The 16174-nt window shown below is 34.9% G+C and overlaps 1 protein-coding gene and 1 long non-coding RNA gene across 6 annotated transcripts in view; one reads left to right on the top strand and one right to left on the bottom strand.

Annotated features, from left to right (window-relative positions):
• Positions 1-16174, bottom strand: part of LOC105674693 (uncharacterized) — a 106012-nt gene that overhangs the window by 57462 nt on the left and 32376 nt on the right. The window lies entirely within an intron of this gene.
• Positions 8826-16071, top strand: LOC105674667 (homeobox protein Hox-D10a-like). 3 transcript variants are annotated; one of them, XM_012371173.2, is made up of 3 exons: positions 8826-9089; positions 10561-11379; positions 11989-16071. In XM_012371173.2, exons 2-3 carry the CDS (start codon positions 10563-10565, stop codon positions 12333-12335), a joined length of 1164 nt encoding a protein of 387 aa, XP_012226596.1. In that variant the 5' UTR covers positions 8826-9089; positions 10561-10562; the 3' UTR covers positions 12336-16071. The 3 variants fall into 3 exon arrangements, with proteins under 3 accessions (XP_012226596.1, XP_067210917.1, XP_067210918.1); XM_067354816.1 differs by lacking the exon at positions 8826-9089 and adding an exon at positions 9582-10467; XM_067354817.1 differs by lacking the exon at positions 8826-9089 and adding an exon at positions 9582-10435.

A 16174-nucleotide genomic window follows, 5' to 3' on the forward strand; every position in this document is an offset into this window, starting at 1 on the left:
TATAATCCCGACGATGCCTCTAGTCTTCTCTCCGCCTTGGAGATCATCCTTGATCCGCGTCGAGAAGTCATTTTCATGCAACTACGAGTACTTGTCGTTGCGTTTTGTTGCGCGCACACGTGATTTTCATAAACGCAGGACAAATCTCGCTGGACGTAGGACGCTTTCCCTTCGAATTGCGCATATTTATAAACATTCTAACTTGGCCAATGTCTGAGATTTTAATAAGTAAGATATTATTATTTGAAAGAGAGATTAAAACTTTTGATTGTTACACAACAATATAAATAAATATTTGTACGTATTTATGTTTCTAGTTATAATATATTTTTTTCAGAATATTATTTAAATTGATGCACGCAGTTTTTAAATTAAAAAAGGGAAATTGTGTGAGAGAATAGGAACATTTTCATAATCGCCAGTCATCCGCGGTTTACAATCACATGCCCGAATTTACCGTCCAAAACAAACCGCATGTCGGACATCGCTACGATTTATTGCGTTGACACGTGTCTCTGTCGCGTATTTCGTTCCTTCGTAGTTCCCCTCTCTTAACGGCGATTAAAATATATTTTCGAGGATAGAAACGACCGAGTTTCTACATCTTGAGTTCTCGTATGTGTGCTTACTGTTTATACTAGAAATAATATCTTTATGTTAAGAAAAGAAAACAAAAATATAAATTATTCAATTCAATCTAAAAATTAACTAGTTTTTTATCTATAATCTATTTTAACACACATAATTGTTTTGTTTGACACAAATTAAACATTGCTTCTGACAAATTTGCAAATAATTCTATCTCAGTAAAAATAGTTATTTAAGCATCGCTTAATATAACTCTAACCCAACGCTGAATATAAACTTGGCAAAATTCTCCAACATAAAAAGAGCAACTTTACATCGCTGTTCTATTAACAACCGGCGAAAAAGGCGCAAAAAGAGGGCGTTTACAACCGAGGGTTGAGTAATGGATTATATTCCTTCCTGTGATCGCGAGCATTAAAAAATGGTAAATGCTCTTAATGATGGCATTAATAATTGTATTCACCAAACTGCCAGTATTGACCTGAAGACACCCATACGTGGCACGCCCGCAGAATACCCTTGTAACGATCTGGTTCGCATTCATCTGGGCGGAGAGATCGTTTGTGAATGAGCGAACATTCAATGGGCGCACTTTTGATCTCGGCGTTATTAATTATCCGCAAGTAGCTGCGAACGTTTGGATCTCTTCCTGCCCGCCTGAATTTCGTAAATCATCTAAACCGCGATTTGACGGGTTCATCGGCATCAACCAGTTTTGTGATTTAGATTATTTAATACTTCTCCACATATATATATATCTTGTCTACTTAATAGAAACATAAAATATACATGAATCTCGAAATAAGTTATTCGATTCTCACGATTGTTGAAATAATTTGCAGGTAACGCGCACCTCAGACTAGCGGATGTCGGCGTTCTGAATACTTCAGTTTGTTCCCTGATCACCGAGCTAGATCGCCGACTTAAGATCGCTCGAGGCGGTCAGAGATCGTTCGGTAGGTGACCCTTATCGCCTTATTAGAGGATGCACTCACCGTACTTTATACTTTACAATGGCTTATCTCTCATACCTGCGCGCCTTTATCTCGACCCGGTATCGATACACACTGTCCCTACCATGCCCTTCGGACCGGGCATACTTAACACAGACCGTCATTACTTAACGGAGAGTAATAAAGTTGTATTACCAATTAGACCGTCCCGTGGAAGCACGCGCATGAACAGCTCTCGCCGATAGTTGGTAGCTTATCGTAGTTGCGATCGTTGCGCTGCCTTGTTCCGATCTCGCGAGAAGGATAAAATCGGCGATCCCAAAGGATAATCATTGTTATCTCGCGAGCGCGCGGCACTTGTTTCGGGCCGCGCAACTGCGCGCACCGTCACGAGCGGCAGGTGGATGCAAATCGCGGACTTAGTCATCGTGAATATTAAATGCAGATCGGGGCACAATTTCCTCGTTGCACAATGATGCGCAATAATTGTACAGTGGCTGCAGGAGGCTCGGCGCAAAAATCCACTCATCGCGCCGCACGCTCCGGCCGAAAAAAAGGATCCGGAAGTACGAAGGACACGCGGGACGGAGGGACCGGGGCGCTCGACTTGTGTAGTTTGGCAGAGCGATTTTTATTCACAACGGGTGGCGGTAACTGAGCGGCCGCAAGGGGCAGCGGCGAGGCAGAGGGAGGGGAGCGAGATGGAAAGACAAACAAATGGATAAGTGTGAGTGTGTCCAGGCACGTAATTAATGGGTAGTTTGGCGGTCGGCTGGACAGCTGTCCTCTTTTTTCTACGGCGACGGACGGAACCGTATAGCCGACGGAACGTCGCGGCAACCGAAAAGTGGAGAACGAGAAAGAGAAACGCGGAAACCTCCTCACGGTCCAACTTAGACACGGCTCCAGACATGGCGGAAGGAGCAAGATGGATTACCTGACACTACCGGACAAGATCAATTGAATTTCTATTTGGACGTAACCGAGCCCGCCCTTCTAGGTACCCCCCTCGATCCTATGAGTTCCTGGCGCACGAGCGTTAACGTCTAATTCTTCTCCAGCCATCGTAGACGACAATCTCCCGGCATGTCTTTCTGACAGCAGTAAAACTTGAAATTTTCTACATTATCATTTTTTTTTTTATAATTACAAATTTTTCATATATAATTGTTTGCTGCATATGCATGAATCATCGCGTGTGCATAAACACACTTTAAATTTTTGCAACAGAAATAATTTGCAAATAATAAAAGTAATACTCTTTCCAAATAATATAATTTAAGTTATTAAAAAAAAAAAAAAAAAAACATTTTACAACTGAACTACATTGAAATTAATATAATTGTAAATAACGGAATTTTTGCCGCAAGTTTCCGCATGATAGTAGACTTGATAATTTTCGCGGTGGTCCTCTTAATTCTTTGCACACGCACAATAACAGCGGAGGGTCACGCATCCTTCTTTTGCTGTCTCTCTGACGGTCGAGTAATAATAAATGACTCTTTGGCAGTAGCTATCTAATTACCTTCATGGACACCGCACAAATGCACGATGCAAGTACTGATAATCGCATAACTTTTTTGTTAGCGGTTTCACTATGTTGGTTGGTTTAGCATTCAGCTAATTAATAAAGCGGAATTGAAAAAATTCCACGTTAATTAAGAACAAGGTATCTGCGATTATTCTGTGCGTCACAAATTTAGCGTTTCTCAATTTGTACTTTTTTAAATACATACATTTTTTTCAAACTTAAATCTTAAAAATATATTTATGTAATTAAGAGGTATAAATAACAGCGATTGAAAATTAGCGCGAAATAATAGCGCATACGTATGTGGGGATCTGTGTGTACGTGTGGCCTTAACACGTTATAATGATGCGACGCATTGTCTGGAATTATAATCGTGCCACTTTCTTCTGTATGCATCATTTGTTTTAGCGAATGTCGCGTCATTGGCAGCGTATATCGCGCGAAACAAGTGCAAGCATTTTTGCAGTCAATAACCGATTACAGTTATCGCACCGATACTCCGCCGCTGACGGATACCGTCCGTCGCCTTGCCAGACTATTTTTCGCCGATAACACACGAGTACGAATAATCGCGCAATTGTATTTAACGATCGCGACGTAGAAGCGTAATAATAATGAGCAGCGAATAACGCTATGGTGGCGAGCGACTGGTGTCAATCGGCCACAATCTCGAGCGTAAACGTCGCGTGTGTATATCGATATGGGGCACGGCCGAATACATGAATTGGGGTGTTAATGAGCCAGCTCGGTAATAACTCGCTAAATGCCGGCGCCGCTCGCGCGAGCCGCTTATTTCTACCTTCAAGAACTTGCATCTGCATTTCGTACGAATGCATTCGCGGTCTGTATAGCGATGCCACGACTTCGGCCAACAAACCGGCAATGCATCGTTAGCCCGACTGGCTGGCAGATAAATGACGTGGTCGCCTCACATCTGACGTGAATGAAGCCACGATGGCTTACCCGCGCGTATACCTACACGCGTATTTACGCGCGCGTGTGCGTGGCCCGCGTCGGTGTGCCCGTACAACCTACGCCATTCCACCCGGTGATCTGAGCAATAACTACCTAATGGTACATTGAACGCCATCGTCTAGCTATGCGGCCACGACTTTCCGCGGGTTTCGTTCAGATTAATTAAACGTTTCGTCGATCCGCCTGAGTTTTAGCCCGGAGTGAGCGTTTGCGCGAATTGATCACGTCCCGTTAACAAGCGTCGGCTGGCCGGCTGAGCGAGCAGCGTAATAATAATCGCGAGCACGGTCATAAGTAAGCAGGTTTAATGGAATGTTTCGTCAACCTTGAAGCCACTAAGTCATGACGATCTAAATCCAGTTGGTCTCACGAGCGTATGCTGAAATGACTTTATTTAACGAGAATAGATCTCGTGGGAAAATATCGATCAATAATCACTATTATTCTCTAACGACCATATCCGGTCGACGAAGAGTATGATTTATCTAATGGTTTTCCCAACACGCTTACATCATAATCTCCCTTAGGAGCTATTTTTGCAATCATTTATGCTGCAGCTTTCTTTTGCCAACATGTGGTAGTCTTTGCACGAGACTTTAACCATTATATGAACTAAATATGAAAAATATAATGGCATAAACAAAAAGAAAAGTTTTGCGCATACGAGTTTAAGTATTTTTATATTACCAAAATTTTGAATATGTTTTTTGCTTTATGGAACAAAAAGTACACTAAAAAATACACTAGAAAAGATAAGAAAAGATAAGAAAAATTTAATTTATGCTATATTTTTTCCAATGGTTTGTATAAGTATTTCTGTATGTCCGTTATATATCGAGACAATATTTTGCTTAAAATTATGCGATCATTAGCCAAAATTGAGTGTCATAATTAGATTATTATCAGTATCTTAATCGTGTGAAATTATTTTTCAGCGGTCAGATGGCAGTTACTTGAATGCATGAAGTATTTAACGTGCGTGCAAAATTTGGGAGTGGCCGTTACACACAATACACAGCTTATAAGAGAGGGTGGAAGTTGTCTTCCCTAGCGGCAGAAGAATCCACTGGTTTCCGGTACACGCAAAAGTCTCATTAACTTTTGCCACCCGATATACGTCGCGTTTTAAAATAAATCTACCGTTCTTTGACCAGAAATGGCATAAGAACGATAATTATAACTGACCAAAGAAAATATGTATACGCAATAAAGATTAATGCAATTGTAAAAAGTCATGATGTACAAGTGAATTCATATGTTAAGATAATATCAGTATTTTCTAGACAAGTTATTTTCCAAAATTTGTGCGTTATATAATTTAATTTATAGGAATGCATGCATATACCTCTCCGATATACGGTTCTAATTAAAATTGTGTTAATAAAAATAATTGAAATGCATAAATGTCATGCATTTACCGATGATCGAGCGATGTGTCGTTTTAATTTACAACGTTATGACGGAACATCCTACGCAGATCGAATGAGGAACATCGGCGGTTCCACGGCGGATGAGCAGCTAGCGAAGCATCGTGACGTCGGTGGACTATCATCGTATCAATGCGGCGGAGATTGACAGTCCCGGCCATGATAAATGATATTTCCAACGTTCCTCACTCCGCTCCCGCTCGTACCACTGCGGATCCATCCCTGCTGAGTTCGGCTCGGCACGAGGGTGCTTCGACCGAGTAGACTGAGTAGCGAGGAGGAAAGATATTCGCGACGAGAAGTAAACACGTTACGCAAACAAACGCTGGATCGATAATTTCCCTCTATCTTTGCAACACTATATATGGTAAGATTTTGTAAAAATTATATATATCTAATATATAAGTCATTGATGTTAATTACTAAACTTCTTTAACCTATAAGTACTAAATAGAAACTACAGTTTCAATCAAATTTTGTTAACATTTACAATAGCAGAACTGCGAATATTATTTAGATCGACAGATGCATATGTAAACAAAAATGTATACATGTATACATTTTTGTTTATACAAAATATGTTTGTTATACAAAATATGTATACATGTATACAAAAATTAATTATTAGTGATTCTGACAAATAGTGTGCCCATTTTAACAATCTTAAGAATTTTCGCTCCATATTATGTCTAGCACGAGCTATGTTCAGGTAAAAATTGAGTCAGGTAAATTTTTTACTCAGGTAAAATTTTTTTTGAAGTCATCTTGAACATCTTTTTCTATTTCTTGCGTAACAGTAAAATCTAACTGTATAATACTGCACACTAAATTGAATAATTTTATATCAATATCTTAAAAATAAAATTTTATATTAATATCTATAAAAAAATAAAATTTTATTTCAATATTTATAAAAAATTTAAATTTATATTAATTATAATTAAATGTAAATATTTATCAGGAGACGTGGTAGTGTCTCCGACCAAGTTCAAAATTATCTTATATTTGTATATTTTCTTATCTTATTATTTGTATTTCTGTACGTGTGGTAAGCATTAAATCCTCTTGGGTATAACGTGAACCCTTTGGGGCGCCAAACAGACACTAATCGGTGACAGTGACTCAAAGAAGTACCTCTTAATTTGCGTTAATGTTTAGCTTATTGAATATAATTTGATAAAAAGCTTGGGGCGGAAAAAATTGTAAATATTTAAAGTCATGAATATATTGTACGTTTTTACAATACAATAATGATACCAGAAATTATAAATTTTCAAACCCTTTTTCTATTCTTTCCCGTATTTCCGAAAACATATTCTTAAAAAAATTCTATTGAAAAACGGATGGTATGCGAAAGGTATCTCATTGTTTTCTACATCAAAAGGCAGACGTCGGCGGTTATTGTACGATTTTTGACCAACAAATCTGTTTTCTTGCTTTGTAAAACACTTTGTCGTCAAGTTTGATTTAACGATTTGACAAAAAGGAATAAATACGATGAACGATGTCAGTAGAATGATTAATTATTGAAAGTTGAAATACGAAATATATTTATATTCAATGCACAAATAAATTGACTGAAACAGATATTTTAATCTAATAAAATAAATAAAATGTGCAAATTTTGCGGTGAATTCTCTGTATGCGTGTAAATCCCTAGATGCACGTAATCTGTCGTGGTGAGACGCTTTGTAAACGAAATATAAATCAATCGCACAATAATAGACGTACCGTGTGGCATGATCTCGATATGCCCAATTTTCCCAAATGGCTGCAAATGCCGCCCTTTGCAGCAACGTAAAGTCCTTATTTCGATTGTAGCTCACGCGGTGAAGGCTCAGATTGGCTATAGCACATATGTCACTTTATGGGAGGTTACGTCATGTAACGCGATCTACGTTCTATACACATTTTATACAGATGTATAAATTTAATTCGTTAATTAAGATATAATATGTTTACATAAGAAAGTGTTTTTTTTTTTTATTGAAATCACATCTTCACACTTTAATGTTGTTTTATTGTCATCTTTACGTTATCCCAAAACATACTATTAAACTGAAAAGAATTCTTTTAGACAATTTTTCTTCTTTCAAAAAAGGAAGGCTTTACACAAATGAAATATAATATAGGGTTCTTCCGTTAGTCTTTTATACCTGCGATTGCCACTGAAGCCAACTTGCTTCAAAATAAAATGTTCTACACCAAACGTTAATATTGAAATATATGATTATTTAAATACATTACACGTGTGTGAATCTTGAGATTTTTGCGGTATAAAGTAATTGAAAAAGTAAACTCATAAATAATAGTGACATCAAAATTTTGGATTTTTTTCTATCTATATTGCACAACGGATCTGTTTTATAATGACCGTATCGATATAGTCCTCATATAAAGGCCACCAAATACTCACACAGTATATAGAATATAAAAATATATTCGTTTAAATCAGAGCTCGGCGTCAGTTGCACATTTCGGCTCGATTCTTGAGACGACGCCTTGTCGCTCTCTCACTACCGCCCGGCCGCTAGCGGTAGTGGGAGAGCGGGAAGCGTCGTCCCAAGAATCGAGCCGAAATGTGTGACTAACGCCGAGTTCTGGTTTAAATAAAGACAAATATAATCTATCGCAATCGTATCGTGAAATGTTTGATTGCAAAATGATAAAAACCATGTTAAAAAAGGTAAAATTATTAACGACTGCTAATTATTTTCTTTTGACTATCAAAAAGCAATTTCTTATTTCACGTGTAATGCATTATAGATTAACACAAGCTAACAAAAATAAAGTCAGTAGCTAAAATCATTATGAAATGCTCCTAAGTGTGGAACCCTCGTCCCTTCCCACAAATATCGTCCATCAAGAATTATTATTTATTGCTATCGTCTCAGTCGGCTAACATAGAATGCATTTCACATCCACACGCGTGAGAGCGCGAAGCCATTCTTCCAACATCGTTTGATTCACTGTATGTGTCTGAACTTGACCGCATATATGCGACGCGAACGGATGTGTGTGCGTATGCAGACGCGTGTCCATCCGATCAGTCGATCCAGCCGTTTAGAATCCCCGTAGGTTTGGTCACCGCTTCGAATGTTAACCACATCATCAATCATTTTTTTTTTTCGTCGATGCTTTACTATTTATAGTTTGTCCGCAAGGCCGTCTATTATCTTCCGTTAAGGATAATTATTTTTGAACCGTTTTTTTAGCCTTGTTATGGCCCTAGCCGTATCGTTGACGCCTTGTCTATTACGTTTAATTAATATATCTCACTTAAGTAGCCTAATACTTTCTTGTTTTACGCCCAAAAATAACGATTCCTCGTTATTTGAAATTGCCGTATATATTTGTAAATATTAGCGACGTCCGTAAGGAAATCATGCCTAGCCTGACAGTCTGCTTCAGTATCTCATCCGATAAGTACGTAATTATATTTCTGTACTTGTGCCAATCAATTTAGATCGTAGTTCGTAATAACAGTACGCGGTCGAGTTGTGTGAAATCGGAAAAAAATTGAAGAGAAGAGCAAAATAGCTAATTAAAAAAACGCTGTACAATTTAATCCACTACTTTTTTTCGTTCTTTTATAAAAGTGCGTTATTTATGAAAGTAAGTATGATTATAAGAGAATAAAACATAAAAAAATATTTTATTCACTTGCGCGCACGTGGCAAGCAATACGAAGAAATAAATTTATGCCATTGTTTAATTATTAGTGTTTTGTAAAAATAATTCTTTTTCTAAATTGTAGTACAACTATAAAAGAAGTTATTTCTCGTGCGAAAATAAATCAAAAGTGCGGAATAAAATTTTGTCTTTATTATCGCAAAAATTGATTTTAAAGAATTTTGAATAACTTTTGACAATCTTGTACCGTTATCACTACAAGATCATCCCACATTGCACATTTTTATTGTTTTAATATGCAACTTTACGATTTTCTGGCATGCATTACCGTGCACGTAAAATTTCTCTGAATTTTTATTTCAGTTAAATCACGATTTCAAACACATTGAAAAAGATCATAACAGTATCATATGTCTATCACGTGTTTTTCCAATTTCTCGAAGATATTCGAAGAGCAAGACAGGCAAAATAAATATTAAAACGAAACAGCTATGTGTAAATCTCATTAGATTATATTAGATTATATTAGGGGATTGCTAATATTGTTGCATTTTGTGTTATTTTCTTTCATTTGCTTTGTAATAATAATAATGATAATTAGTTATCACTCACGTAAATTAAAGCTGTCGATATTCTTGTCTAAATAACAAACTTCTTAATCCACAAAAATTTATTTTGTAGATAACTGTGTTTCCACGAAACACAGTTATCTACAACAGTAAGTCTAGTACAAATGAGTAATGACTGTAGCAAAGATGTCCCGTACGTGCACATGGCACGGTGTATTGTGCGAGGTCGGGTTGGAAGAGGGGGATCCAATGTGAATTCTGTGTCAATAGCGATAATAATAGTGGGAGGGGACTATAGCACGAGCAGCAGATCAAAAATCGAATGTGTATCGGGGGTGGCCTTCCTGATGAATGAAAAGGCAGGCTCACAAAGGCAGAGCTCCCCTATATTCGATTGGTAGAACTATGGCAGTTTGAGCTCTCTAAGGGTACCATCCCCTCCACTTTGTCAAAGGTCCAAATCTATACGGCATGGAACGTAGTTTGGTGAAAGTACGGTTTTGGCACGCACGAAAAGTTTTCTTGCAGTTGCAGAAACTGTTTCGTAGAAGCAGTCCCAAATGAGACATTTGTTCGTTTTTCATTTATCATATGCTTCGAAAAATCGTAGTGATGATTCCGTTATCACGATATTTCGCATTACATGCCAGAACATTGTAAAGTTGTATATTAAATAGAAGTTGCATGTTCAATAAAAGTGTACAAAGTGGGATAACCTTGTAGTGACAACCAAGAATGAAAACTTACTCACTTTATCTTGTGTGTAAAAGATAGAATTTTGCAACCAACACGTGTGTCATATTTTTATTTACTACTATTCTGATTAATTTGGTGTGATAATACGTGTATTAATACGAATTCTAATTAATAATTAATAATTTTAGTAATGAACTTTAATTACGACCATAATAATTATTTGGTCGAGCAACAAATTGGATACAACAATGGTTGGCAACAATCACAAGTGGCGCCATTACATTATACTGTCGACTATGTCGACTTACCTCCGCCATCCACGTGGACCTATATGAATAACGAAAAAAAAGCTGGTCAGGAACATTTTTCGCAAATACTAAAAACTGCTCTAACACATGGCAGCGCAGTGGCAATAAAAAATTATACAGCCGATATAAGTGCACATATAACGGCCCCGAATAACAATCCGATAAATTCTACAACACCCAATAATCAATTTTCACAAGATTGGAATACTCAAGCAGAAAGAGATTCCTTGTGTTCATCGTCTTCATCTCAAAACCAAAAATCAATGCCTACAACATGTAATAGTTATCTTTCACCTGAATGGAATACTCAGTATTCAGAAGCGGATCTTTTTTCTTCATTATCACCTAACCATCAACAGCCAACAATTCCTGTGACATATAATAATAGTAATAATAATAATCTATTTTCACGTGAATGGAATAATTTTCATACAGGAAGAATAGAATCCATCGATCCTTCGTCAAACATGACGTCACACGAATCACTGGAGAGACACGAGCAACAGAACATTCAAAATAACTATGGACAAACTCATAATCTGGGATACGTACAATTTAGCAATTATATGAACAATACATGTATAGGTCCACTGACAGTTACTAATCCTGAGATGCAATTTCAATCGATGCAACGTAATATTCGTCTTATAGATCAAATATCCAAGCGTGATCATAAAAAGAAAAAAATAACATGTATAGGTAAAGAAATTTCTTCTTTTAAAACATTTTGACACAATATGTATCGTTGCATACTAAATAAAATTAATGTCAAGCCAATTATTATGATATATATAATAATATAATGTAAGATCAATTATTATATGACACGTATATACATATACGTATATACATATATATGATACGATTATATTATAAGCTCTTAAGGAACTCATTTTTATGTTTTATAAAAATAATTCATACATATTATAAATACGTTTTTTACGATAATATTTTACTGTATACAAAAATACTAAAAAATATACGCAGAAAATATGTAACAACTAGTATAATATCGTAATATCGAAAATTACCGTAAATTTTTTAATATAAACACATTTAAATGGTTTACCTCATTTAACATGTTCTTTTAAAATATTGAGATATTGTTACAAACTGTATAATTAGATTTTTTATAATAAATTATTGAATCAATTTTTAATAAATTAAACTTACTTTTAATACAATCTTTCAAGAGCTATTTTTGGGCAATATGCACTATTTATTAGAATTTTTCTATCGTAGTTCTATAAATTTTTTGACACAGTATATCGTAATTTATAATTATAAATTGTAATATAAATGTTGCAGATAATACATTAGAACAAGGAAGACGCACGAGACAAACTTACAGTGCTGAACAAACTTTAATATTGGAAGAAGCATTTCGAAAAAACGAATATGTGTCGAGAAAAATGCGTATGATATTAGCTGATAGAACCGAATTGAGCGGAAATCAGATTAAAACTTGGTTTCAAAATCGGCGGATGAAAGAAAAAAAGAATAGAGAAAACAACCCAGAAAAAGTACCGAAAACATATGTAGCACCAATTCATGGAAGACAAGTATCAACTCTCTTGGATCAAGAAGCGCAACTGCAATTACGACCGGTTGTACAACATTACGAAGGATATCAGAATTATTCTCATAGTCATTAATAGCATCAACAAAACGGAATCGTCAATCAACCATCTTATTGCTCTAATTCTACTTCTATAAGTAATATGAACCATGCAAATGTTATGATACATTCTTATGGCTAGGAAATTGAAATTGATTTCTTTCACGTGATGTTAAAAGATTGAAGGAAGTATTAGATAATCTTGGTATTTGCACCTAATATTAACAATACAATACACAATACAATTATACAAAGACAATATCTATATTATTTCAAAATGCCGACGTGACTTTTGACTATATGTTTGCACTGTTCTTTATTTCTGCTTTAATTAGTAAATTAGTAAATATTTAAAAGTACAATTTATTTGTGTTAAAATAAAGAACAGTGCAAACATATAGTCAAATCAGAGTCACATTTTTAAATAAGAGACAATCTTAAGAAGTGCAGTTGCAGGGCGAACTCAGGACAAAGTTAGTCGGTCCTTCACGCTATAAAGAGGGAATGCTGCAGCAACCAAGTAAGGCAACTGACCTTGTGCTATAATGATTTATGGCCGCTCTAAACAACAAGAATTCACAGTTCAGGTATCTGAAAGTAGAGTCGTTTCATCGCATTTTCTTCGGAACATTCTTTTCACAACTTTGCGTTCAAAAGTTGAGCAAAATATTGCATACGTCATGTTTAAAAATATTTTGACGCAAAGAACAAAATCAATATGCTATTTGATTGATGATGGTGATTATCATTTCCACTCAATTTCTTAATCCTACCGTCCCTTTTTTAATATGGAATAATTTTTAATAATTTTTACTGCGTGTGGAAATTTATTATTTTTCATGTGTAACTTATTAGTACAAATATATTGATTTAACCGCATTTAATATAATAAAAAAATTAAATTTTATTATATTTAATTTAATTTAATAAATTGAATAGTTTTGTTTAAAACTATGAAATTTACTCCATATCATAAAATAAGTGATGAAACTTAATAAAGTTATAAGCAATGCAAATATATATATATATATATATATATATATATATATGTATATATATATTTGCATTGAAATCAAATGATGTAACTTGAAGAACCATTTGGCTAGTACGTTAGAATTTAGGGGACGAACATATAGAGTGGGGAGAATCGCTGTACAGCTGCGCTGTTCGCACGAACCAAAATGGTTGAAAGTGTAAAGCACGCGTGTTTAGTGTTCCTTTTTTAGTCTTTTTTTCTAATGTTTTAAGTGGTTTTTTTAAACAATAACTCTTTTCCTTTAAATATGACCTATAGTGTTCTGCAATACAAAATAGTAAAGCCCCATAGTTCAGAAATTTGTAAGTAAATGCCTTATGTTTTCTATACTCTGCTTTGTCTTTGCTTTATATTAATATGAAATCAATTTCATCAAATAAAAAAATAGTGCAAATTAAATTTGACTATGATCTAGTAGGTGATACTGGAAACTATTTTTTTATTTTAGAACTATTTTATTTTAGAATTTTTTATTTTAATTTTTAGAACTTTTTGTTCTAATTGTACTTTAATTACATTTAATTAATTTATAATTGTAATTTTTTTTAACTCTATGTAATTTTGTTTAATGCGGGAAACATTTAAAAAATAAGTGTGTGTATTGTGCATTCAGAGAAAAGAATGATTACAGTAACTATAATTTTTATATGGCTCATATTTTTATAGGTATTCATACGATTAATTATAAGGGTGTTTCATAATGTCCGTGTCAACGCTCGTGTGTGGGTAGAGTGCGATAAACTGAATAGAGAAGTCCTTTATCGTTTTTCAATTTTTGCAATATTAATTAAAAAGCACTAAAAAGCAAATAATCGCGCGTTGCGCTCTAGGCGTGACAGCAACGAAGTTCCCACGACAACGAAAAATAACAATGCATATTACTCTTGCTCTCGCCATGCATTATTATTTTTCGTAAAGGACTTTTCTATTCAGTTGGCACGGACATTATAAAACATCCTGTATAATTATAATAAATTTTACTTTATTATTGTATTAACTTCAGCAGAAAAGTTTCAAAGTTTGTATCACTCAAATGTCTATCCTGAATATGAAAACATTATAACTATCTTTTCTACTTAAGAATCAAACATTTGTAAGTGTACTCTGTTCCTTAAGAAAATCTCAACTTTCATTTGTCATAATCAGACTCATAGAAACAAACATAATACGTGATGAACAATGATGAAATCAATACAAATTTGTGTCAATGTAATGACTATTTCAATTTGTCAAATTTTTTACTGATTGTTAATTTTTACCGACTTAAGAAAATACCTCTTAAAATGTGCGTGTACGCGCCACTAAATACCGCATTAGATAATTTTCATACTCTTTTCTACAATATTTTATTTTAGATGCGTTACGCAAACTAATATTATTTTCTCATGGAACAAAGTGCACAATTTCTTGACTGACACGGGAATGATTACATGATTTTATTTTGCATGGAAAAAAATAGCACACATACAGTACTTTTCGATCCTGTTTAAAAATTTCCTATTACTAACAATATATTGGATGTATTGAATGCTACAAATTGCTACACTGTATAGATTGATTTTGTTAATATTTAAGGACCATGCGATGATCGCATCGTCTATTTGATAAATTAATGAAATAAGTGGTAATAAATGACCTAAAATAAAACATTTGTACTAATTTCACTTTACGCATAAAATTTTTAATTTTGTTTATAAAATCAAAGTTAATTTGTTTAATATCGATTTTCTGATTACACACATATCCTTACTACTATCCTTTGAATTTGTCACTATACTTTCGTCAGCAAAATTAGTAATATGTACAGAAAATAAACGTTATTAATGTGCATTAATGTGTATTATTTTCAAAAAGTGCATTTATGTGGCTTATACTTTTTACTTTTCCTTAAAAGTTTGAATATTGAATTAATTTGCAAGTATTGCACTAAGATGCATTCTCAAACGAAAGTACTTATAAGCGAAAAGATGGATTCGCAAAATGGTCGAAGATTTAGGCGAAAACGAAAAGAGAGAAGAAACAGGATGGAAACAGGGGGTTGAGAAAGGTTTGTATGGCAATGTATAGGTAAACCTACATTGCAGAACGCACCCCCAGGAGGGACGACGGCAACGAGTGAACCCCGAGTTTGTAGGGGTTGGAGAGAGAGAGCGAGGGTCGATATTGTGCTTGACAGATAGTTTCCCATAGCTCCAACAATCCATCATGGCCGGCACGCGGATACGTATTGGTTTTTGTGCAACGCGTCTTAGCTGTGAACCTCGAATTGAATATATTTTTTTCTCTGTCAATCCTCTTGCGTAAAATTTGTTTTCGCGTGCTGCGCTGAATTTTAGCGAGAAATGGTACATATATATTAACATTATAATTAAATAATGCATTACAAATTTATGCATTATAATTTGAGTAATAAGAATGACTGAAAGATATTCGGCTGGCAAATAATTTCGTTTGGTTTTTGATTGGTACTGCTTGCAATGCCGATTTCACTCTTTTCCTTTCGGTGCTACATTGTAACTTATTTCGGCATTTGGAAGGTTATCTTTTACGTAAATTTTCCATAAAGTTTGGTTGTGCTAACATTAGTATTGTGTGTGCTTGGTACTTGTAAAATGGAAGTAGACAAAGTGCATTATCGTCATATTTTGTCGTTACTATTTCCAAAAAGGCAAGCAAACTGCGGATGCTCATAAAAAAATATGCCGTGTGTATGGGGATGATGCCCTAACAGAACGCGCATGCCAAAAGTGGTTTGCCAAATTCCATTCTGGAAATTTTGATAGGAGATTTGATCGCCCTACTGAGATTAATTCAGATGATATCAAGACTTTCGTCGATAA

Source organism: Linepithema humile, chromosome 5, assembly GCF_040581485.1.
Source record: "Linepithema humile isolate Giens D197 chromosome 5, Lhum_UNIL_v1.0, whole genome shotgun sequence".
NCBI classification, from domain to species: Eukaryota; Metazoa; Arthropoda; class Insecta; order Hymenoptera; family Formicidae; genus Linepithema; species Linepithema humile.